General features: G+C 37.1%; 1 protein-coding gene across 1 annotated transcript in view; it reads left to right on the forward strand.

Annotated features, from left to right (window-relative positions):
* The window catches only part of CCDC171 (coiled-coil domain containing 171), a 179,129-nt gene that overhangs the window by 30,579 nt on the left and 121,814 nt on the right, over window positions 1-26,736 (forward strand). Inside the window, 5 exon segments of the mRNA XM_009274285.1 lie at window positions 7,211-7,349; window positions 15,723-15,825; window positions 20,900-21,003; window positions 23,853-23,942; window positions 25,823-26,023. Of these exon segments, the coding sequence (XP_009272560.1) occupies window positions 7,211-7,349; window positions 15,723-15,825; window positions 20,900-21,003; window positions 23,853-23,942; window positions 25,823-26,023 (637 nt within the window).

Consider the following 26,736-nt stretch of genomic DNA (forward strand, 5'->3'; position numbering starts at 1 on the left):
TTTCCTCTCGTCCTGTCGCTTGTTACTTGGGAGAAGAGACCGACACTCCTCACTACAGCCTCCTTTCAGGTAGTTGTAGAGAGCGATGAGGTCTCCCCTCAGCCTCCTTTTCTCCAGGCTAAACAACCCCAGTTCCCTCAGCTGCTCCTCATAAGACTTGTTCTCCAGACCCCTCACCAGCCTCGTTGCCCTTCTCTGGACACGCTCCAGCACCTCGACGTCCTTCTTGTAGTGAGGGGCCCAAAACTGAACACAGTATTCGAGGTGGGGCCTCACCAGTGCCGAGTACAGGGGCACGATCACTTCCCTACTCTACTCCTGCTCACGATTTCTGATACAGGCCAGGATGCCATTGGCCTTCTTGGCCGCCAGAAGCAACAGTGGAGAACAAAAGAAACTGGTTTTCCTACAAGTAAGGAAGTTTGTGGGCCTGAGAGAGTCTTTCTATATGCATGGTTACAGAGATGTTTTTAGTAACGTAGTTGAAACCTGTGCTGTATTATAAACACCTTAGAGCTCTTCATTAAAATAAGACCAAAAGAAGTTTGAATGTAAGATTGTGCATTTAGGTAAACCAGAGTCATATTGAAAAATAAAAGCTTTTTTCTCAAAGAAAAGGAAATAATTTTTAAGTTAAAAATCTGTGAAAATGTGTGAAATACATTATGATAGTAATCTAATGTGATGCTTCAGGAAGACTGCAGTCTTCACAGCTGGGAAATTTAATAAGTATATTTCAAGATTCTCTATGGTCCTAAAATAACATCAGTTAATTAAACTGTAGTCTCATCCTGCCTACTTGTTTTTGCTTTGAGCATGAGTTCTATGACAGCGATATACATGGCACTAAACTAATGCCAAGTTCTTTGCCTTTCCTTGCACTGGAGAAGGCCTGTACCATTGATTTGCCATTTTATTTGGTTTTTGTTGTTTTGTTTTTAAAAAAGCTCCTTTGTGTTCAAAACAGCCTTGTTCGGAGGAATAGCTGTTGGATCAGTAGTTTTACATAACAAGCTACTTGGCATTGTATGAGTTTTTCTTGTATGTAATTTCTTATTCTTAGAGAGAATATGGTTCGGTTTTGGATTTGTTTTTTTTTTTCTTTCTGGTAGATCTCTGTATTCGGGTGGTCCAGAAAATGCAGAAAGTTCATGTTACAGATAAAATCTTCCTTTCAAGCTTAAAAGTTTTCTTTAACTAATGTTCTTCCAGTGCTTGTTTTTGGACTGTTTCTTCAATCCTTCCAAGGTCTAATATTCCAAGGTCCATCTTTGTATTTGAGGTTAGACCAGCCAAATTCAGCATCCTCAAGTGAAACATGGGGCTTTTTTAGGTTTTTTGGCTAATGCCTGTTAAGCTGGAGTAGTCTAGAAAAATTTCTTCTGTCTTGCCAGCATGGCTACCATAGCCTGGCTTTCTGTAGTCAGTCAGGGAGCTGTTAATCTTCCAAGAATCTCCACATACCATTTACTCATTCCTTCTGGAAGTTTTGGGAATTTTTCCTCTGTTATTTCTGTCCAAGCTCAAAAACTAGACCTTGAATTGTATAAGCAGCTCATGTCTGGCCTCATATCTGTTATGACGTCTCTTGCATTCTTAGAGAAAACAAGTGCGTCTGACCTGTAGCTTTTGCTTCTGAAGTTCAAGATTAATGAACCACAGATACTGCCAAGTTTAAGGGTGCAGTCAGTCCATCTGGGGAGTTAATAGACTTACAGAAATTATATCTATGACTTTTGAAAATACTTAACTTTTGAAATGCAGAACTGTGCTGTTTTTTATCTTTATAGCTCTTTAGAAAATGAATGTGTGTCTGAACACATGGGTCATGTTCAGCTTTGATGTAGTCACAAATAAAGGGTTAAAATTACAGAAGATTGCCTGTTCCGATTTTATTATTTGATGTGAAATAAATGTGGAGTCATGAATTCTGCATAAATGAATTTAAAAAATATAATAACATATTTAAGTGTTACACATGCACCAAAAATGTAAACCACACATCATGCAAACACGCTAGGTCCTGAAAGGAGTGTTAATGCTTTACACTGGGAGTTACATACTGGTAAAGCAATTTGATTCTCCGGGTTTCTAGTATGTTTGGCATTTTAATGCTTTTATTTGTCTAACTTCGGTTGTTCTTTTTAACTTCCATCACAACTGTTCTCTCCCATACTCCTCTATATTTTATCGAATTGTTATTTCATGTTGCTACAAGATGTTTTATCTTAGATATCTGTGCTCAGTAATAATTTTCAGTACAAGATCCTCTCATGAAGATTCCTTTTGGCCCCACAGAAAGTTCATAAAATAGGAGTTCCTCATGTACATTTTCTAGAATGATTTTGGTTGGTTGATTGATTTCATCACGCTAAACCCCAGTTCCCCAAAGTGGTATGCCTGTGCACTTAAGTTCCCTTAATGAACAGAGTTTGTCAGAGCATTTCATTCTGTGAATTATATTAGTTTCTCAGATGAGCAAAGACCTTTTATCTGAAGATGTAGTCTTAAAGTGGAGTGCTGCCTGCCCATGGAATAATGCTGTCTGATTGTTACCACGTGGAGCTCCACTATCCTTTTAGGTGTTGAACGTGAGCACTCTTTCAACAACTCTGTATTTTTTCTAAACACTTAGAAATTGCAAATTACACTCCACTAAGTTAGTGACAGAGATGTGAGTCTTTAAGGCCTGAATTATTCTAGCATTAGTATGAATATGTTCTGAGAATCAAGGGATGATAATAGAGACAAAATGTAAGCTAATTAGAAGCATTTTTGATGGTAGCTTAAATATCTGTTTAGGAATTTTCCAAACCATAAGAACTTTACAAGTTTTACCACAAGATCTGTTTTTTAGATTTGAAATTAGTAATGTTAGTTAAAAATTGTGAAAATCCATAAGTAGTAATTTTCCAACTAAGTCTTTGCGAGAATCTTAGATAATTTGCTGTATTAGATTATTCAGACCAGCGTAAGGATAATGGTTAAATATTGAACTACGTTATTGAATGCAGCAATGTTTTGTTCCTTGTGAGAATCTTTTATCTAGATGTATGAAGCTATTTCTTTGAGAAGCAAAGGTTTTTGCCTTTAGGGTAGTTCTGGTCCACAAAAATTACATTTTGGAAAAATGGGAAGAAGTCTTAAACAAAAACTTATCCTCAAAAAAAAAAAAAAAAGGACTATGTTTCTTTGTCTGGAATTGCTGTAGGAAATACCCGAACATATGTATTTGTTGTGGTTAAGACTAGGTAGTACAGTTCTTACAGTTATGTTACCAGTTGCATTAGAAACTTCAGTATTAGTGCTTACAGAGAAGTAAGTACTTGTGTTACTAAAATGCAACAAGAACCTTAAACAGCCTTCCCCTTTTCCTCTAAACTGGATAATTCTGTTCAACACTTCTTTCCCAGGAAAGCAGATTTGCCCTATTTTGGGTTTTTTTGGTACAAAAAAGAATTTGTGCCTACTTAAAACATCTGTTCCGTGTGTTAATTGGATATCAGAATAAACTTTGTCTAATATCCAAACACTACTTTTCCCTACTTGCAATCATCTGTTGATTCAGGCAATTACTCCTAGCAGCTTCTGCCAACTGAGTTTTTTGAAAACAAATTATCTTCTGTGATTTCAGAGAATGCAAACCTTTCCATGAAAGTTAACACAGTTTAACAGTTGGTGGTTTTGTTAATAGAGCTTGAAAAAACAGAAACAGCCTATCCTTACAATTTTGTTAGTCCAGACACCTAAATTTCCAGAGCTTCATAAAGGTAGGTAGTGAAGGTCAAGCTTTATCTCAGATGGACATCAATATACTCAGTTCCCTTGAGGTAATAACATAGGGTGAGCATGTACTGGCTCATCTGTTTCCTGTGCCTTTTTTATTCTTTGAATCATACAAGTATCAGTAACGTTGGTGAATATCAGTGATTGCTTTCACCAGATCCCTTCAGAGAGAATACAAGAGCCTTTGATCTACTTACCTTTGAAGGCTGCGGTCCTTGGACTCCAGACAATGTCAGGAGCTTGGCTTTTTTCTTTTAAGCTATGATTTGGCATCCTAACATATTTTCCCTTTTTCTGGAGGAGTCCCACGAGTTTGTCTTTAAGCCTTAGTCTTTGGAAAGTCTTGGAGACTTTCATTTGTTGTGCTAGAACACTTGTATGTCTTTTTAGCTGGACTTGATGTAGGATAAATGATACCAAAGTTAGAAGCTATACAAAGCTGTGAGAATTTATTTTCAGAGAAAAAGATGGTTGTAATAATTGAAACCAAGCAAACAGGCTTTTCTGGGTTGCATAATTTATTAATTAGCTCTGAACCCAGTAGCACTATGTAAATTGGAAGCAACATGGGATTTGGGTCTCCGTGTGAATTTACTTTTCTTGAAGAGTGAGAGCATGACATAGAATAAATTGGAACTGCTTTTGCTGTGTTTCTGAAAGCTGTGGGAGTAGAAGCTACTTTGGGGGACTGAAACAGGCAAGTGATTTCTCTAAGAATAAGAAGTAACCGTCTACAGCTAAAAGAAAAATAATCAGCCAGGCTGAAGCAGAAGCACATAGGTATTTGAAGGACTGATAAAGTAGTCCTTCAGCTAAAAAGATACATTGATCTATAAGAAATAAGTCCAAGTGAGGAAGTGACAATGTTGATTCAAAAGTTTCAAAGTTGGAGTAACTTTGAGCCCTTTGCATTACTTTCAATTCTAGTGAGACAGAAGTGATAGGAGAAGAGACAAAGAAATGAGAGGCACCTGGATGTTCCCACTGTTAAGAGTTACATCAAAGAATAGTTCAGGTTGAAAGGGATCGCAGGAGATCTATAGTCCAACCTTTTGCTCAAACCAGGATCAACTATGTGATCAGGTTGCTCAGGGCTTCATCCAGTTAGGTCTTGAAAACCTCCAAGAATGAAGATGGCACAACCTCTCTGGGAACCTGTTCCACTGTTTGACTGTCATTAAGCTGGAAAAAGTTTCTCCTTGTCCGAACCTCTTTGGATTCTATTTGTGACTGTTGTCTCTTGTCCTCTAGGCATACATTGCTGTGAAGTGACTGGCTGCATCTTCTTGATTACCTCCTTTTAGATATTGGGGGGCCTGTTTACACCCTGAAGTTATCTCTTCTCCAGCCTGAACATACCAAGTTTCCTCAGTTCTTACATGTACTTCAGCCCCTGACTGTGTTGGTGACCCTCCCTTGAGCTCATTCCAACTTTTTTCCTGTGTTACGGGGGAGGTGTGTGCTTAAAACTGGTCCTTATCCTAGATGTGTCGTAATGAGTGCCAAATAAAAGGTGATTAATCACTTTCCTTCCTCTTCTGGCTATGCTACTACTAATACAGCCCAGGATGCTGTTCACTATGTCTACTTGTATGCCATGCTGCTGATTTGTGGCTAGCTTGCTGTCTACCAAGATTACCAGGTCCTTTTTGAGCATAGCTGCTGCTCAGCCAGTTACCAGCCATATCATTTCAGGGGGCTCTTTCTTCCTAAATTCAGATCTTTGCACATGTCATTGTTGAATCTCACAAGGTTCATGCTGGCCTGTTCCTCCTCCCTGTCTAGGTTCTAGGGAATGGCAGCCCTTCTCTTGAGTGTATCAGTTGTGTAGTGTTGCGACCTACCTGCCCACCCAGTTCACTGTTATCTGCAAACTTGGAGAGATTGCACTCTTGGCCTAATCCAGGTGATGGATAAATATGTTAAACAGATTCTAATACAGACTCCTACAGTATTCCACTTGTTACCAGCCCCTACCCTCTGAACTTTACCATCAAACAATTTTTATCAATATTGTAGTTCACGTATTTAGGCTGAACTCCTGATTTGTCTATAAAAATACTGTGCGAGACAGTGCAAAAAGCCTTGCTAAAGTTGAGTTATATTTAATCTACTTGCTTTCCTTTTGTCCACAGATCTGGTCATTTTATCTTGGAATATAACTGGGTTGGCCAGACATGATTTAGCCTCGGTAAATCCTCACTGACTGTTCCCAATCACCTCTTCCTCTTTCATGAGCCCAGAAATTTGTTCCAACAGGACTTGCTTCATGACCTTCCTGGGACTGAAATGATGCTAACTGGTCTATTGTTCCTTGGTTTGTCCATTTGCCCTTTTCTGAGTATCGGTGTGACATGTGCCTTTCTCCGTTTGCCAAGGACCTCCCCCAGTCTCTGTGACCTTTCAAAAATGATAATGAGCAGCCTCGCTGTTACATTGGCCAGCTTTGTCAGAACCTTTAAGTGTAGGTGAGCTGCCCTCTTCAATTTCTGTGGGTTGAGTTCTTACAAGTAATCCCAGACTCAGTGCTTACCTGCTAGCAATTGTTATCTTTGAGCCCTTTTACTGATCACAGAGGCTTGGGAGACCTTGTCAGGGAAGACTGAGGCAAAAAAGGCATTGAGTGTGGTGACCTCCGCTGTTGACAAATTTCCTGGTCTGTATCGAAGTAGGTCCATGTTTTCTTTCCTACCTTAATGTAGTAGTAAAATCTCTTCTTGTTGTCTTTGTCATCCTTTGCAAACATCAATTCTAGGTGAGCTTTTGGCTTCCCTGACTCCATGCCTACATACTCTGGCAGTCTTTCTAAATTCTTCCTTGGATTCCTGTCCCTGCTTCTGTCTCTTGTGTGCTGTTGTTTTGCCTTGTAGCTTTCCCATGAGTTGCCTGTTGAGCCATGCGAGGCTCTTCATATATCTGTTTTCCTGAGTACCAGGAGAACTGATACAGTACAACAACTGTTTGAAATTTTGGGAACAGTCTGCTGATGGAAAAAATTGATGTCATGCCATTCTGAGTAGAATATGGTCAGGTATGTGGAAACTTTAGGAGCAAGCTTTGTACTTGAAATCAGGATTGATCATGCAAGATGTGACATAATCTTTCTGAAGAGAACTACTGTGTTAATTAAAATATGATGAATTCTGTTTACTGTATGTAATTTGGAGGCCATATCCAAATAACCAAATGAATTTATGACTGGAAGCCTAACACAAGCATTAGTAACTGAAAAGACCATAATCACTTCTTGAAAAGCCTTTCTTAGAAGGAATAGATAACTTTCTTCAGTAAAAAAAAAAGCAACTTCAGAAGCCATATGATGTGCTAACATGATATGTGTCGTATCCATTGATTATCTTTAAAAGTATATAGTATGCTTGCCAAAAGTATTTTTGATAAATGCTCTAATGCTGAAACTTTCCAGATTAGAAAGAGAGTGTTTCTCTACAAACAAGCAAATGAATGAGAAGATTGAGGAAAAGAAGAAGGTAATTAAAGACCTCTCTGAGAGACTACGGAATAATGAAAAAACCTGCAGAGAATTACAGGAGGAACTTGCAATGGTAAGACAAAAGGCCTGTGGCACTCATTGTTTAGTTTTTTTTAAACATACTGTCAACATAATCTGCATTTGCTGTGCTGAGCTGTGGAAGAACTCTGCCGTTCTGTTACTCTGATTTTACTTATGTTACTTTGTGTTGTAAAACATGAGTAAATATAGCTAATACACTGGAGAAGCTAATTCAAAAATTTATTTTAAGTGATACACCATGTATTTAACTGGAGAGTTATTTGCAGAAAACAATTATTTTAAAAGTATGGCTATGAGTAAAGAGTAACTTGTGTTTGCATTCCTAGCAAAGAAGGCAATTTGTAGATCTGGATTATGATTCCTTGTGGAGAATGTTCTGTCTTTCTACCCAAGCTTTTTTCTTCTCCAAGCTTTATTAGCTACCATTGTAGGCTTGTTTATTTCACATAACATTTTGTTTTTAGTGCAAGCATTTGACTGTAAAAATTGCTTGAAAATTGTATGTTTGAAGGTGACAAAGCAGAGGGATTTTTGTTTTGTTTTGGTGTGGATTTGGGATGTTGGATGGATTTTTACTGGATTATTTTCTGAAATTTTTCTCCTTTTATATAACCAGTTGGGGCCTTCCCAGTGTCTCTACCCACCTCAACTTCGAGTAACAATTTTGCCATCCTGTTGCATAGCAGCACGGGCAAAGCAAAATCTTAGGATATCTAGAAAAACTTCTCTTCTTCCATTGTATAGTAGCATTTGCAGTATTTCTATACTTAGCCAATGTAAACGTTTTTTGATACTGGCTTGCAAATTTCTCCTCTTTCTCTCTCTTGGAGCTGTGAGTATGGAAGGTAAATGTGGTCTGTTCCCTGTTGCTGACAGGCATTGTGTTAGTCAGTGAGCAGGAGCAGAGACCCGCATCAGAGGATCTTCAGACTTGCTGGTGTCTTCTGTTCAGTTGATGGAGTTGTTCCATACATTGTCTTAGTGTTATCCACTTCCCAGACAGATTGGTAACTAATAAATTGAAGAAAAGTCAAATCAAAGCCCCCTCTTCCTTCTGGGAGAATCACAGCTTCTTCTATGCAAGCTTTCATATATTAAAAGGCATTTGCTGGCCTAGTTAACCTGAAAAAGTCATCAGGCACAAAAGGAATACAAAGAGACAAAAGCAACTGTCTCCCCTATGTTAGGGGATAGTTAGTAATGATAGCTATTTATTAATATAAAATACAATTCCAAGCTGAAAAATTTCTACTAGGAACCTTGAATGCTTGCTAGCTCTCGCTGTGATAGAGTTTTCCTTTTTGTTTTGTGTTCCTTAGTATAATGTATGTTATACCTGACGAGAATTCAGGACAAAATTCTGTTCATGGTCAAGGTTTCTGGTAATGGCAACAGTATTAAATGGTGTACTCAAAATGAACATTACATTACTGAAAGGTAAAAAGCAGAATAGATTGTCTCAGTTAAAAGAACTGTCTTATTCATACAGCCGGTTGTTTTAATTGTTTTACTGGAACGATTTCAAACCACAAGACTGTCTTGAACAGGTAATAAAAATACTCATTTTCTGAGGAGTTGTATTAGTGGTCCCCTATGGGATTAGATTTTTATCACCTTGGATGGCTTTGTATTTTTCCTGAAGACGTTTGTATTTGTTTGTGAAGCAGGAGTGCCTGTGTGTGGTCTTGTTTACTCAGTTTGCACAGCTTTTTGTTATTTTTCTTCCCAAAATGAAAAAGCAGAAGACTCTAGCAGAAACTAAGTATAGATAACATTTCATATGCTGTTATTAGGTTTCCCTATATCCATACTAAAATAGTGTGAAAATGGCAGTGTTCTCTTCCCTTCATTTCCCCCTCCTGTTTTCTTGATCTATTCATTACTTTCTTACATTCTGTACTATTGTTAGACATCCTGAATATGTCCTTTCCACTCCAGTCTGATAATCTTATATTGGTTTCTCACTGTACTGCTAGAATACAAGTTAATGTTTTTGTGTTTAAAATATTGGGGAAATAAAACCAAACCAGTGAAGGCTCTTTGTTTTTAGAGAAGCAGACTTACGCAGGGACGAAATACATTCTTTGGAAACTTTATATGAGAAAGAACTTTTTTTTTAATGGCTCAGTTGAATGTATAGTAAAGTAGTTATGCTGCTTTTAATTTTAAATATCAGCATGTGGCAGAAGTTTGCCAGAAATTTGCATGGATCAAATGTGATAGGATCTGTTGGTATCAAACAAAACTGCTTATGAATGTTCAGCATGAGCAGGCTCTCAAGATTTCCATTATGTTTTTCTGAGGAAATTGGTCTCAAGCTTGCCATTATTTCCAGCTAGGGTTTTTAGAAATTTTTAGCTTGAAGAAAAAGAATTTGGAAGAATGGTCATTGTGATTCAGAACTTGTTTTAAATTGAAACAGCCCCAGCTGTATTCCTGCCCCATGGAAAAAATAAGAGGTCTCTTTTTAATAGTTTTAAAATTTACTCAGGATATTTACATTTCTGGCACCTAGTAGCGGATGATCTTTAATTCTTAGTACTGGACAAGCATGAGACGTTGAACCTTTATTTTATGAGAAATGTATATTGAAGTTTGGGGAACTTGCCAATTTACCAGAATGCATATTAGGAAATTGAGGTCATTTAAAATCGTGTATTTTAGTATAAATTCCTTTAATTTGGAAGAACTGTGTATTCATTTCCTCCCCTTTGTATAGATACTATCAGCAGTAGCATAATTAGTGTATAAGTAGTGTAATAGATTACACCCAGAGCCTGTCTTTTTCCATGTGGCATATAAATCTTTTTCTTACAGCCATGCATGCAGTTATGTGCTGTATACATCTCTGCTGTCTGCAATAGCCTAGTAGGTTACCGTAAGCTGAAAGTCAGAACAGAAGTGTTTGAGAATCTAGTTCCTCGACATAAGCATTAACATTGTTCTTTAACAGAAGTGTCTTAAGTATTGGCTGAACAGACAATGAAACACCCTGAAGATTATGATTCTATGGAGTAGAATCTGGTACTCAGTGGCAAAGATGTAAATCTAATCTAGACAATTTATTGTGAACGGAGCTTTTTCTTTCAATTTTAAAAAACTGAGACCAGTCTTCATTAATTTTGTACTAACGACTGTTAAATGTATGTTACCTTCATTCTTGTTTTGCTTGCCTTAACTCAGGGGTGGTGTGTTCTTACCCAGATGCTACTTCTGTTATTGTCCTAATTTAAGAAGACCAATCAGTCTGAAGCATATGCCTAACTGATCTACAAAGAAACCAATTTTGTAATTTTTTCTGGAAGTGGAGAGGTTACTACAGCTGTGATGTCCCAGCATTTGAAGACAGGCATCTAAAAAATGCTTTTAAAGTTGCCAGTTCTCGAAAAATTTTCTCTGACTAAAAAAAAAAAAACAAAACAAAAAAACCAAAGAGATACTTCATAACATTCTCTCCCACCAAAAGGTTGTTACAAATCTCTCTTTAGGGGACTAGAATAGTTCCATATAAAACTTGAGCATTTTTGATTAATTTTATTTCAGGTGATTAAAACTGAGACACTGCATTTCTTGAGAAATTGTATTTAATTTACATGTGGCTAGACATTTACACTAAATTTCTTGAGAAATTGTATTTAATTTACATGTGGCTAGACATTTTTTAAAGACCCCTCTATAGGAGGGATCTTTGGAAAATTCTAGCTAATATAAGAAAATAAAGAAACTCTATTAAGTATTCAATAGTTAGATGACTTGAGCAAAAATAAATAGTAGCCTAAGGAGGGAGATTGTCAGTGAGGGTTTTGTTTTGTTTTTTATACTGCAATTTATGCTTGGTTGCTTAAAATTTGTGCCACTATTCTCCTATACAGAACATCACTCAAAACCCATTTTTTGTTAACTGTGGAGCAGTCATTTGGAGCCTATTTCTGTAAATGCTTTGATTTTGTTCCCCGAAGGTCATACCTGGTAGACATTCTGATGCTTTTGTAAAGAATTTGCCCAAATGCTTTTCAAGGAGTATCTGAACATACTGCTTTTTGGTGGCTGTGTGGATAGTTCTGGTTTTGGCACTTGCTCTGCCATGACCATATGGGATTTGTACTGTAGACCGAGTGGGTGAATTAGTCCACGTGCAAGAGAGCCACACAGGAAAATCTCTGTAACTGTAAACAAAGTAGAGAAAATTCCTCTTATAATAATGGCAGTTCATTGCAGGACTGGATCCCAGTTCCCTGCATCATACTGCTGGGGTTTTGATAAGTTAATTTTGAAAAGGCCTCAAACTCCTGCCTACATGTTTATTTTTTAAACATCATTGAACTTGACATACAGATGCACATTTGCAGCATCAGGCCATGTGGGCTATTCTGGAAGTGTGCATAGAGGCTTGCATTTATTTTATTCAACAATGGCTTTTGGAAAATGCTGAAAAATCAATGGGACTTCATTTCTGTCCTGGAACAGGTAATGGAATGATACCATGAATACTGGTAGTTAAGGAAAATATCTCTGCAACCAAGTTAGTAGGGAATTGCCCAGATAAATGCAAATACCCTACTTCTGGAAGATTAGCATAATTCTGGCAGTGGGTGGAATAATTTTTATAAGTAGTAGGTTTTCCCAGTAATTCTAGTTATCCTTACAGATACAGATACAAAGCATTTGGAAAAAAGATTTTCTCCTGGTTGGAGCCTACAGTACTTGTAATGAAAAATACTTGGCTTCTATTTAATTTCTTTAAAAGTGCGGTTGTGTTTTAAAATTGATGGTTAAGTAAATATGTTGCCAAACACATTCTTCTACCAAAAATTCTTTTGTCCTCAAGGGATGTTTTGTGATAATAGCAGCCTTCTTAAGGATATGAAGTTTCACTTGGGAAAGCATTGTATATGCTACAATTCAGCATATATTTTGGGTTGAGAAAGTATGACTTGCTCCCATATTGTTTGGTTTCTAGCCTCCTATTCTGAATATTTTGTGAGGGAGGGAATTGTGTTTGGGGGGTATAGGAAATACTCCTAATATATTTTGAGACTTTTAAATCCTCAAGTGTTTGTGCAACCTTCATAAGAAGACTTTACGACTGGTCTCAAGGACCTGGGGTTCCTGAAGGCAGGTTCTACCAGTAAAGACTGAAGTGAAAAAGGCATTGAGAAGGCCTTTTCTGTGTCCTAGTCACCAGATCCACTGCCCCATTCAGCAGCAGGCCCACATTTTGCCTAGTCTTCCTTTTGCTGGTGATGTACTTCAGGAAGCCTTTCCCGTTGCCCTTCATGTCCCATGCCAGATTCAACTTTAGGTGCATTTCGGCTTTCCTAAGCATATCCTTCGATGCTTGGACAGCGTCTCTAGATTTCTTCCAGGTGACCTATGCCTGCTTCCACCTCCTTTACACTTCCTATTAATATTTGAATTTAGTCAGGAGCTCCTTGTGCATCCATACAGGCCTCCTGCTGCCTTTGATTTTCAAGGTCATTTTCAAGGATCACCTGCAAGGTCAAGAATGGTCCGTCCCCATGTTCAGCAAATTAAGCAAAGTCAGCAGAAGGCTTACTTTACAAGTGTTCTTTCACCTGTTTCTACTAATGTACTCTTTAAGTAAAGGCTTTAGCACTTTGTCACCTGATTTCCCTTTTGAAGTAATGTAGGGAACACTCACACCAGTTCCTTTTCAGTAGTTCTACAGGAGTGGCATCCCCTAACACAAATACGATGATGGATGGAGTTGCTGAGGGGGAAGTAATCTCATCTCCTGGAATAGTTGGATCTGGCAGAAGATACCTTTCAGCAGCTGCAATTGATTATGTTTGACTTCTATATTTGTGGACTCCATTTTCCTTTTCAAAGTAAAGAGTTATGTATACTTGCTGTGTTTGTTCAGACTGAAAAAAGAAAGCTAAGGGAGTTATAGCTACTGCCATGAACTATCAAATGGGTGCTTATGGAGAAGATGGAGCTACACTCTCCTTAGAACTGTGCAGTGAAGGTATGAGAGAAAACAGAAGTTTTAGAAAGGGAAATTCTAATTACCTGCAAGGGGGAAAAAAAACTTCACAGTGAGGATTTTGAGATATTGGAGCAGGTTGCCTGGAGGGGTTGTTGAAACTCCATCCTTGAGGATACTCAAAACTTGACTGGACAAGGCTCTGAGCTAACCTAACCTGACTTCAAGCGTTGCCCTGCTTTGAGTGGGGAGTGGGACCAGATGACCTCCAGAAATCCTGTCAGCTTAAATTATTCCATGATTTTATGACTCTACACATTCTTATTAGGTACCTGTCAGTGAGACATAAGAAATTAGATCGATATGTTCAGACCCTTTTGGACTCTTAACCTGTGCCTGAATTTCCAGCACTGTATTTTACAGTATTTTTTCTTCAGTTTCTGAGAATGGGGACAGTGATTGAAAATGGGAGTTAGAAAGGAAAGATACCAAATACTTTGCAGCTGCAGTGTAGAGAAACTGGCTAGTCTAAGGAATTTCCTTTTGATCTTTATTGCTGTTGAAAAAGAGACTGAAATTAGCTTAGGGAGTGTAGATGCAGTAAGCAAATAAAGCACAGAGAAGTGATGAAGGCTGAATAGACTGGAATACACTGACTAAATTTTGGTAAATTAACTAAACCAAATGAAAAAAAAGGATGAGGAAATTGAAAAAAATTCTCACATTTGACTTTACTATGGGAAAAGGATTTTCTGGGAAGATTTAGTCTGATCTTGTCTGTGCTGGAGTGGTTTATGTAAAAAGAGTATTTATTTTATTGTGATGATGATCATATTGTTATATTTTCTTATTTGTAATGTGTGAGGTCTTTGAGATGATATCAGTACATGAGAGTAAATTATTTTAATGTGTTTGCATCCCATAAAATATTTTTCCTGGAGCTCAGCAATTATAAGCTCTATTTATATAGATAATTTTATGGAGTCAGAATTAAAACTTAGTTATTTTTGAATATATAGAAGTAGTTTGGAAATTCTTTATGAAGTGTAGTACAAACTCTCACACAAGGAAAGGCGTGTAAATGCTACAGGGGACCTAACATTGAAATACACATATTAATAATATATTAGTTGATATACAGTACATATAATTAAAATTGAAAGAGTAAAGCAAATTTATGAAATATTTAAACTGAATAGTGAAGAACACTGCAGAGAATTAAATGCATTTCTTGGTTTTTCAGCCTGACAGTTATATGCTACCAGTATGTAGCAGTTTTCCTGGCGAGGGTATTTCCCACACTTGAGAAATTGACTGGATCCTTACAGAAGCAGTAAAGCATAACTAAAGCAATAGTTCATAGATACAATGGAAAACAGTAGGATTTTTCTCAATTCAAAAAGGGTAACCTGCCATCGCCAAGTAGAAATGGAAATTACTCAAATAGGTGTTAAAATTTAGAATAAAAATAAATTGGGTAATTAAAGAGACATCTTTGAGTATAACCTTTGTCATAAGAAAATCATGAAGTTATTTAAACCTAGTTTCCTCTTGATTTGGGGGGGGAGAGGTTTTTTTTGTGTGTTGTTTTCTAAACTGCTGAGATGTATTACTTATGGTCAGTCAGCTGCTAAAATTGTACATTTCTTTGAGAAGTCAGAACTATGTACTACCAGAACTTGGTCTTGTCTGGAATTACGGATGCATGTCTTTGAAAACTGCAAGTTTTAATATCAGATATAAATTGAAGGAATGATTTGATATAGTCTTTCTATTGTAGTGATTAAAAAATCTGCTGTAATACCTTTCTACCCTCAGAATAAAGCCAGTGTCTTGATATGAACAATAGGCTGCACTTGGTGAACAGCTTTCTTCAAGAAAATTCAGTGATAGGAGCTGAAGGACTCTGCTGCTTTATATTCCATGCATAAGGAGGAGTTTTTGATAGTGAAGAAATCACTATCAAGCATGGAAGATATTAACAATTAAAGTAGGCAGGTTTGCAATGAGAATAGGTGTGGGATTTGACTGAGTGCCAAATCATGAATTTCTAGCCTGTCTGCCAGTAGTTTAGTGTCTTTCTGGATGCCCTTGTAGGGTGTAACAATAGATTTCATTGCTTGCATAGATGGGCAGCAGTTAAGTAATGTTCATTAAATATATTTTTTAAAGGAAAAGAAGATCCAGACTGGGTTGGAGTATAACCATTTTTTCTTTTCCTTTTGACTACCTGAAGCCTCTAGTTCTATTTTAAGTGTGTTTCGGGGTTCTGTGTTACTTATTTGTGATGTCATGTTAGGTCTCTTGGCTCAAGAAAAGGAGTAATAAGAAATATAGCAGGAATATAAATTTAAAGAGGAACAAAAATACCATTGTGATCTGTATTTCTTCTGTTTACTATTTTAATGGGTTTCTTTTTTTTCCCCTTGCCTTGTCTGTATCTCCTGTCAAATAAAGGCCAAGAAACACCAGGTCTTTCTAACAGAGACGTATGAAAACAACATGAGAGAGCTGGAGTTACTCTTGGACAGCTTTGCTATGTCAGGCCAGCGGACAGCAGGTTAGTTGAAGGTATAAAATGACAGATGCATCTGTCAATGTTCCAAAGTCACTACATTGTGGGAATTCTGCAGATGCCTCTTGCATTCCCTCTTCTCAACATGCTTTGATTTGATGACATGATAAGAGCAGTTCTCACAGCAGTCAAATGGCCTTGCTAGCTGAGAAAGGGTGACGGAATGTGGACCTGCTGTTGTCAGCCCAGAGCTTGATTTACAAATGCTGGGGTGTATATGATCGGTCAGAAAAGGGCTCACTTGCTGTGCTCTAAATCCAACTGAGAAAAAAGTCCTTACAGTATACCTGCAAAGGGAACAGATGTTTTGCCTGAACTGAGCCAAATTCTGAGGCAACCTTCAGCAACTTAAAGGTCATATATTCACAAAGGTTGTGTAGGACACATGATATAACACAATACTTTTTACTGTTGATTGTGGACTAGTACTATATTGCATTCATTTGGTCTAATACAGAACAAATACTTCTCTGTTTTCATTAAAATTAATTGTAAGTCAGTGGTTGTCACTCTGCTACCTAGCTTTATACGTAATTATTGTATCAAACTCAACAAATGACTGCCTGCTTAAACATTTGAAATAGTGGCTGACATAAACAAGCTGAACTTTAACATCAAAGCTAGTAATTTTTTTAAAGGTGAAAATAGTACACTTTTTAAAATCTTCATTTAAAACTATGTATAAAAGTTTTTTCTCCATGTGGTTCCTGTTAGAAAACCACATAATAGACACAAAATGCTTCCAACTTACAGTGCAAGTAAACTGGAAGAAAACAGGCAAAGTGTTGCTTAAAGAGCAAATGGGTCTATTTTATGTAAATTGTGATGATATGTTTCTGCACTTTTTAGCAACAGTAGACATAAACAGGTCATATAACACCTTTAAATGAAGATGCAATTTTTGTATCTTCAGAAAAAGATTTATTTATCTTTTTTTTTTTTTAGGGCTGATACTGTTAAAAGTGAATAAAGGAATTTCTTGAGATTTCTATTGTTCTTAAAAGCCTAGCCTTGAATCTGCGATGCATTGATTTCCTCACATGGGCGATATGTTTTTTTTATTTGGGAGCTGGTACCAGTTTTATTCTGTAATTATAAATGTAATTCCTGTGGTTAATACCTGTAGGTTTAACTGTAGATACGTCAGACTGAAAAGCTCTTCAAAATTGTATGTTTTCCTCAATCTTGCTAAGTTCCACATGCCCAGAGAGGCTTCAGCAATTCTGGGGGGAGCTGGATGCTGCTGCCGAAGTGCAGTTTCCAAAGCAGTAATTGTCTTTTGGGTAGGTTTTCTGTTCTCCCTAGTGGTAAACCTTGCAGAAAACAGCTTTGACCTGTTTCTATAATATTAGGGATTCAGTAACAGTAACTTCAGTATTAATTTCCTTTGTTTAAGGTAAACTTTGAAAGATATTATTTAAAGAGATCTTTTTTTTTTTAAGCTTCGGCATCTCTGCAGAGGCTCAATTGAGGCAGAAAGTCAAATTTAGCTCTGCTGTGGATTGAGTCTTTACGGCTAATATTAAAATGGACATTGGCTAAGACACTTGTTCTACATATTTACTACACTTCTAAGTGTGAAACTTAAATTTTTAATGCTATTGCCTTACTGTGTTGTACTTATGAATTTATTATGTAACAGTATTTCAAATTTTGAAAAAATGTTTAATCATACCTGAAATGGGAATGCCTAAGTGCCAATAAAAGTAAAAATCTTAAATAAATCTTTGTAGTCTAATTAACAGATGAGGGGGCTACATAAGCCACAGCTGGCTGGGCAGTCTTTCTTGTTTTTGTTTTTAACTTTCAACTCAAGTGGTTGAGATATCTACTTAAAAATCTGTCAGTATTAAAGGTCTAGCCCCTTCATTTAAGTGCTGATTGGGCTGTGATTATTGGACTACATAGGAAAAAGAAGAGAAGACTTCATATTTTTAAGATTAAAAACGGAGGTATTTTAAAAAGCTGTGTTTTTCTTTATACATTCCAAAATAACAAGCATAAATCCATGTCTTCTCTTTTTTAAGTGACCTTTATAAATTTTCCACAGCATTGTTATTCTTATTGGGGAATTTGCATAATTTCAGTTTGTCCCTGTTCAGTTTATCATATTTTGCAGTTATTCAGTAACAGGGATTGCACTCAGGGAAGTTTGTCTTCATTTCAGGAAAAAAAAAAATTGTCGTAGTAATCTGAAAAAAAAAGTGAACTGAGCATAAAGTGCTAAGAGTGTTAGCTGCTTTGAGTTAGTGTCATCGTTTATCGCCGGCCACCAGTACTGTTTTGGTGAAAAATCTAAAACACAGCACCATATGAGCCTCTACGAAAAAAATTAACTCTATCCTAGCCAGACCCAGTACTGCTAGTAGAAAGTCTGAAGCAGAATGTTTAAGAGTTTACTTACTTGTATACCTCCTATCAGACTCCTGTTGAACCTGGTATTTTCCCAAAATTCTTCCCCCAAACTCTTAGGTGATACTGGGAAAATGCTTCAAGTTTGGGGTTTTTTTTTCCCCCTCATTGCTCAAGTAGGGCCTCTCCAGCAAGAGAGTGCTGTTTGGATTATGTTGCATGTCTCCTGCATAGTTGTGTGAATACAGACAACATTTGGCCTGTATTAAAGCCATAGGCTTGTTTTCAGCTAGGGCAGGACAGTGGAATCTGGTATTCCTCTTTGCAGACTGGGCTGCCTAGAAAACAGGGTTGCAGCAAAGGCAAGGAATGCCAGCATGGAAAGTTTACTGGAAAAAGTCGGTTTTGGCAAACATGATGTAAAATAAGATAGTTCAGAGACATGTTCAGTGATAGCATTGCAGGTTGGGACTTTAGAAATGAAGATACATTATTTAGACAGTTTGATGAAAACTATGGGATGGAAGACAACCCCTGGATTGACTTAATAGGTATTATTTTAAACTGAATGAGAATTGTGAGTTACAACTTCTCTAGAGCTAGAAGTATAGTAGTACTATAGAAGTATATAGTACTATAGAAGAATAGTACTTTCTTTTTTCTGTGCAACAAGATCACAGCAAAATGTTCCTATAATGGGTAGCAGTGAGAAGTCACTTTTGTAATTGAGAAGACAGGGCTGGAGCCCTGTGCATCCTTAACTATAGCTGTGGTTAAGTGATAAAAATGATAGTAAGGTGTTACTAGTCTCTTTCTTAAATGTGAAATCTAAACTTCTCACAAAAGGTAAGATTTTATGAGTTCTTCTTAGGTTGATTCTAAGTGTAACATTGCTATTTGACACCTCTCTAGGACTCAGAGGTTTGGTTAAGGGCACTGGAGTCTCATTAAGAAGATTTCGCTTTTCCCTGACTCTGCAGGCCTTTAGAAACTGTGGTAAATAGGTGTCCACTGGAGTGGGTGATAGGACAGAGCGGAAGTCTGTCACTGGGACGTGCGTTCTTTTTAAATTCACCTGTGTGCTGTAGAGCAGCTCTTGCTCCTGTTACTGAAAGCAGTCTTGCAAACCTGCATTGGTTTGACTAGATGTGACTTTGACAGTAACAGTTGGCTGGCAAGTCGAAGTTAAAAGTTAGTGTCCAATCTGAATAGTACTCTGTGCTTTCTGGTATTATCAAAGGGTTGGGAGAGAAGAGGCTAATTAATTGAAAAAAATTTCAGAACAGCTGTTGGCAATACTTTCCAACTTGTGCATATGTGTAAGTTTTCCACTGACTACCAATGGTGCATTATGTATAGCCTATAGGACAAATCTATCATTTTTGTATAATGCTTTGAGTAGAATATCATGCTTATTAGGTAACACTAACCATAGGATTCTTAAAAAAAAACAAAACAAAACAAAACCAACTAACCTGCAAGTCTGTAAGCACCTCCTCTAGCTAACAAAGTTTTATGGAGAGTCAAAGAAAAGGCTTAGAGTTTAGTATCTGATTTGACTTTATGAGCCACCCTAGGTAAATTGCTTAATGACACTGACCTTTCAGAGGTGATAAACACCTGTATCATCATTTAGTTCTGCTGGGAGTTATGATTGTTTAGCCTCTTTAGAGTTCAAATGCCACAGATTTTTTCACTACTTTTGCAAAATAAGGATGCTATTATCATTGGTGAAGTTAGTTTTGCTTATAGAACATGTTAAGACTCGTGGAAAAGATACCATAATTTGTTACAAAATAAGTTTATAAATGCTGCATACTAATATAAATAAAGCTGAGAAGAAGAATCTGTCAATAACCTGGTATTTTGCTGTAACACCAGAAAAAAAATGAATAGTTTGTTCTTGGAAATTTAATATCAGCTGACATCTTGTGACCTCTTGATCAATACAGTGTTCTTTTGCTTTCTTAGCACATTGTACTATGGGCTTTGGAATGCTCAAACTTGTTCATATGTCCCTAATTAAGGCAACCAGATCAGAATTCTCCGTCTAAAGGTTTAATAAATAAGTGTAGTGTGTATATAATGGATATATCAGCTTTAAGATTTATAATTGAAACATTATGTAGGACTCTGCAGACAGATAATAAATTTTTTTTTATTATTTCCTTTGGAATGAAATTCAAGATCATTTAAAAGGTTTTTAAGACCTCTCCAAGCATAACATAGTCATGTGATCTTTGGCTTGGTAAAGCTTTGAGTAAATGAAGTACTACATTATAATATGCATGCTTAGTCACAACAGCAAAATAATGTCAGGAAAAGTGCAACATACTTAACTTTCAGGCAACATGTTTTTGAAAGTGTGTTATTGTGTGGTTTTAAAGTTGGCTGTCTGACTGAATGACACAGACTTGACCACAGTAGAAATTACATGTGAGACTGCATACCAAATACATTAGGTAGAAATGTAATCCAGAATTTACGGTTCTGTATCTTGTATTAAAGCTTTTATATAAATGCCTTTCAGCTGTATTTGCTGCGAAAGTATGGCTATTCAGCTGCATCTCTTGTGGCAAACAAGGCTGCTGTTCAGTGTTTTGTATTGTCACTGAAGCCCTAACTAATTTTAATACCTCTCATCCACGGTGAGTAGTTTTCTCTCTGTGGCTTTAAGGCTTAATTTTCATTCTGTATTTTTCTTCAGGCACTTGTAAGGACAAAGATAAACCTCCGAGCCTCTCTGTCCTTGAGGCTTTGAGGTGTACCTTGACAGCTTACCAGAACAAGCTGGAAGATATGTCTAATGAGGTAACACTTGCACTGTTTGGCTCTATATGTATCGCCTTCGGCCTGCAGCAGTACATATGCTTTGCTTGTAAAAAAGGTCAGAAGGGTGGGAATGTTGAGTTGACAGCTTCAAGTATACCCAAAGAAATAATCTCTGTCACTACTATTTCTCTGAGCTTGCCCTACAGTGGCGTTTCACTTACATTTGGGGGGACAGGGAGAAGAGGTTTTTTCTTTTTAGTTTAATTTGGTTTTGTTTTCTTATTAAATCTGTTGGGGTTATTATTTTCAATAAACATTCAGGAAAATGACCCATTCATATCTAGGATTTCAGTTAAAAGATGATGATTTAAGAGTTGGGCAGTGTGTACTGCAGTATTCCTAAATACGCAACACTTGAGCCTCAACAGTCATTGGTATCAGTTATATAAATGTGCATGCCCTTGTGCATTTAAAAAGTGGCATAATTTTCTCAGATGAATGTGTTTATGATGAAATCTCTTTTGGTGCTATTTTGAGGTCTTTTCAAGTAAAATAGGACTGTTACCTAAGACAATAATGGAATTATTTCAATTTTGGAAGTCTTACCCTTGAAAAAAATCATATGTTTTCCATGCAGTCCTACCGGCCTTTTATTTCACTGACTGAAAAGTCACAGTCTTGCCTGAAAAGTCACAATCTTGCATTTATTTTCTCATTTGTATTGCTTAATGTGATTAAATTAATCCTCTTGGGTGTAAATGTTTTATGAATTTGTGGCTTTAAAGGCTGTAGAGGAAGTTAACTGCACTGTTAAAGCTTTCTGTACAAACTTGTAATTAGCTTATCTTTGGATAAAATTGGCAAATGCAGAAAGGCAAGGTGTGATAAGATTGTAAAAATGCCAGTAGTGGTTTTTTATTTCCAGGTTTTGTCTTTTGTTTTGACAAATGCATAGTCTAGCTTGTCACTCGCAACATTGAAAAAAATAAAGAAAAAAACAGAAGAAAAGTGTATCAGCTTTGTCCCTTTTATTGGGAAAAGAATGGTCTCCCGCAAGACCTTTGAGTTTGTTCAACGGGCGCAAAAATAAGTGACCATGGAAACAATTATACTTTTGTAAACAGCAAGCACTGTTAGGTCTCTCCCAGTGAGATAAGAGAACCGATGTGTATAGTCATTATGAAACTCTTCTGAGACCCAAGTCTGGAAGCTGCAGAGTAACTAGGAACATATTACCCACAGCGAATTGTTATTTGGGAGGAGGAATGTCACGTGATAGGCAGCACAGTTGAAAAGTCGACTCAGCAGGCTTTGGCTTAGCGATGTGCTTTGTTGTGAAACTGTGCCAGAGACAGCAGTGGGGAGACCAAGGGGGTGGCTGCTAAGAAAGCAAAGAGAGTATTCTGACAGAAAGAAGAATGAACTGTCAAGGAAAATAAATCGCAAGCAGAGCAGGACCAACTGATGACCTGCCACAAGACTTCCCAGTAGGACTGCGTGTGACTGACCCTGAAGTTGTCATATGGAGCCAGAGATCACCGAGCACCTTCATGGTGCACAGAAAGGGTAGTGCTCTGTCCTTCTTGATTACCCCCGCCCTCACAGATAACACTGCTTTTGGCTTTTTATATATTAGATATGTTTAGTAATAAAACTTTTTAATAATACAATAATGCACAAAGGGACTATGAAGGGCACTGTGCAATAAAAACAGGATGTTTTAATACACAGCAGTAAGGGTTTAGTTTTGAGTAATTATGTAGTGGTTCTTTTTACGGAGAGATTTTCAACAAGACCCCACACATCGATGGAGTTATTAATGTAGTTGTACACCTGTATGTATACGTGAAATATGCTGGTAAACTTGTCATGTGTCACCTTTAAATTACTGTGTTAAACATTAGATTACATGATCTAGTTCATTTGTGTGACTGAAAGGTGTATAAGTGTTTTGTTTTTGACGGAGAACAAGCTTTTGACATTCTGTATAGTGCAGAGGCTAGAATATGTTTGGGGAGAGAGAGAGAAGGCTAGTAAACCAACAAAAAGACTGGAAATATTCCAGTAGCATTCTGTAATTTACTGTAATTATTTCTAAGGGTTCTGCCAGGTCTCCTGACTTGAGATCAAACAAAAATACAATTTCCAAAGTAATTTGTAAATTTTGTAAATGGTATATTTTACTTCTGAGTTGCTCCTTAATGCTCAAGTGAAGGCAGTAACCTACACTGTAATACATCTCTATTTGATGCTTTCTTTCAGACATTTGTATTGCTAACCTCATCATCAGGTAACCAAAGATACAGATTATAATGATGTGTTGTTATCTCTTTTGAAAGTGGAAAGTGACGCATTAATGACACATTATGGTCATGAGCTACCTCTAAGGTGGTTGCTTGTAACACCACAAACAGTTCAGTAGTCACCATGCCTCTCGGGAATGTTGCTGCTTTTTACGGGTATGTGAGTGCTATCCAGAGCTCAGTAAAAAGTAGAGACCGTGCTCATAGCTGGACAATTTCTGCAAATGGCCACTGACTTTGAAAACTTATTTTCTCAAACCACTCCCCAGATCATAATCTGAATTTATTACATTTTCAAATGCATTTCAAAGTCTGTGTTTTTGTCAGATATTTTGAAAGTTGATGAGAAATAGTGGACTCAGTTTGGGATTTTGCCACTGCGATTTATCTCTAATCTTTTATAAAAGAGTTATTTAGTGCTTTTGTAATGGCACATTATTTAGATTGTATGGAGTATAAATATTGCCAAAGCAACTGAAAACAATTTTTTTTTTTTTTACATTTATATACAAAATTCTTCCTTTATATTCAAGTGATTATGTAGCCTTTCTGTAAAAGCCTGCTTGACCTCCGTTTTTTTCACAGCTTGGGAAAATGAAGGCTTTGTGTGAAAAGGCAACAAAAGAACTTGAGATATCCAAAGAGAAAATGTGTGCTTTAAGTCAAGACCTTAAGGTATGGTTTCATGAACTTAACATAACATTTGAAAGTTCTGCAAAAAGTATCTTTCTGGATTTAAGGTATCTTTTTTTTCTTATCAGAATAAGCCTCTGTATCATTGTATTCTGTTGAGCAGACTAGTTTACCTTGTATGCTGCTTTATTCTGGTTACCACCTTAGACTAAGTTACTGATCATTTCAATGATTGCAATTCTGAAATAATTTGAAATAGATTTATCAATTTGCAAAGTATTGTTTTACATTGAAATCAGCATCAGTATTTTTTTTTCTCTTAACTGTTTTTCTCAAGAAAAGGAGAATAGAATTTAATTGCCTCTGTTAATATGAAAGCACATTTTATTAAAGCTGTCCTTTCCTTTGTTAATTTTTTTTTGTGTTTATCAAGTTAATGCATGTATGAAGCATCAGGTCATCCTTAACAGCTGTACAATGTGCAGCCCAAAATTTCTTAGAGTAAAATCTGCCTGGGAACTGATAAAACACTTGAGAACTCTCTTTAGTTTCTGAACAAGAATTTTTTTTTTTTGTCTCTGTTTTTGGCTGACACACCACTTTTGTAATGTCCTGTCTGGTTACATCAGTGGCCAAGGGAGCGAGGAAGTCCTGAGGTCATGGTTAAACTTAATCTCCCAACTGGCAGTGTATTATATTACTGCCAAAATAGAATGTCTCTACTCCCAGTGTTTCTCAGATTCTTTTGCTGGGGATATGCTGCTTTATCACTTCAGTTTAGACACAGGTACTTCTGCAACACTCATTGAATCTTGATATTAATTGATCTCCTGTCATCTGATCTGAACTTTCTTTGCTGATTTATGTTCAGAAGACTTAAGACTTCTGCTTCTGTTGCAGCACCTTTGTACGACACCTAAAAATTTTGCAACCCATTGCAACAGACGCTTGTATTCTTCATGCAAAAACTGAGTTTGCTACACACAGTTGGTGCTGGGTTTTATGCAGTACACCAGTTTCTGATCTCTTTAAATTTTTGGTAATAAAATTGTATATATTAGTGAAAATTAGATCCAGTCTGAAAATATTTGTGTTAGAAATTTAACATTGCTTTAATCTTTTAATATTTTCATTAGGAAGAATAAAAGTTGTCATTGTCTGATGAATTTGGGAGTATCTTTCCTATTACATTTCCTATATAAGCAGCTATGATTTTATGAAAAATAAACAATGCTTTCAGTTTGACCTTTAGCAAACTTTAGCAGTGCTGGAAGTCCAGTGCTTGTAGGAGAGGAAAGCACGTTTATCTGTCCATTCCATCTGACCAATCTTTTGGCTGAAAAGGGGTAGTGTATTAAGTTCTTTGTTTACCTTGTGAGATTTGGTACTGGTAACATAATGATTGTATTTACGACCATTTCTGATTATTAGTTTCTTCCCGTGGTCAAATCTCCAAAGAGAGTCCTCACATTTTTCTATCATGCAGATAAAGAATACAGTGGGTAGCAACAGCTGTCTGTGTTGCCTACTGACTCAGCTGTAACAGATCAGAGATTTACTTACGAAAATAATGTATCTTTTCACTAGCTCTGAGACCTCTCCACTCTGCAGAGGATAACTTGCATCCATGCGTTCTGCATCTCAGTTGTGGGGGTAGAGGGGATTCCGAAGGTCACTGCATCATGGAGCTTTTAACTCTGAGATGGATTTCTGATGCCGTCTAGTTACAAGTTGTGGAGAAGGACTATTGTCAATTTTGAAATTCTTTTATTGACAAGATACAATCAGCTTAGCCTGGACTCTTCTGAACACATGTGGTTATATAACTGTTTACTTCCTCAGATGCTGAGCACCGGACTAAGGTAACATTTTATAGAGTAAAATTCTTACCAGCCTTTCTGTTCCATACCTCTGTTCTACAGGAAGCTCAGGATAACCTGGCTGATGCCAATAAAGAGTTAAATCATCTGCACACTAAGTGTGCAGACAGAGAGACTTTAATAGAAACTTTAAAAATGGAACTACAGAATGTACGGCAATGCTGGGAGAAGGAGAAAGTACATGCCACAGAATCTGAAAATGAAATCCAGAAGCTTACCAGGGCTTACCAGAAGGATATGGAGGTATTACCAGAGACGAGATGACTGTCAAAAAGAATCTTTATTTAATCTCAACTTTATACATTTACATACATCAGAACGTTACTCTTAGTCTTAACAGATTTATCTCCCAAATATGATTTTAAGATACATATTTTGAAATGTGTATTTAATATCTGCAAGATCTCAGGACATATTTGTTCTCCTTCCTTCTGTATCATAGAATCATAGAATGGTTTGGGTTGGAAGGGACCTTAAAGGTCATCTAGTCCAATGTCCCTGCCATGGGCAGGGCAGGGACATCTTCCACTAGACCAAGTTGCTCAAAGCCCCATCCAACCTGACGTTGTACACTTCCAGGGATGGGGCATCCACAGCTTCTCTGGGCAACCTGTTCCAGTGTCTCACCACTCTCATTGTAAAAAAAAGTTCTTCCTTATGTCCAGTCTAAACCTACCCTCTTTCAGTTTAAAACTGTTGCCCCTTTTCCTGTCACTACAGGCCCTGGTAAGAAGTCGCCCTCTGTCTTTCTGAAAAGTCCCTTTACATACTGAAAGGCCACGATAAGGTCTCCCCACAGCCTTCTCTTCTCCAGGCTGAACAACCCCAACTCTCTCAGCTTTTCCTCACAGGAGAGGTGTTCCATCCCCCTGGTCATTTTTGTGGCCCTCCTTTGGAGTCACTCCAACAGGTCCATGTCCTTCTTATGTTGGGGGCCCCAGAGCTGAACACAGTAC

Source organism: Aptenodytes forsteri, unplaced genomic scaffold (genome assembly GCF_000699145.1).
Source record: "Aptenodytes forsteri isolate BGI_AS27 unplaced genomic scaffold, ASM69914v1 Scaffold46, whole genome shotgun sequence".
In the NCBI taxonomy this organism is placed as follows: Eukaryota; Metazoa; Chordata; class Aves; order Sphenisciformes; family Spheniscidae; genus Aptenodytes; species Aptenodytes forsteri.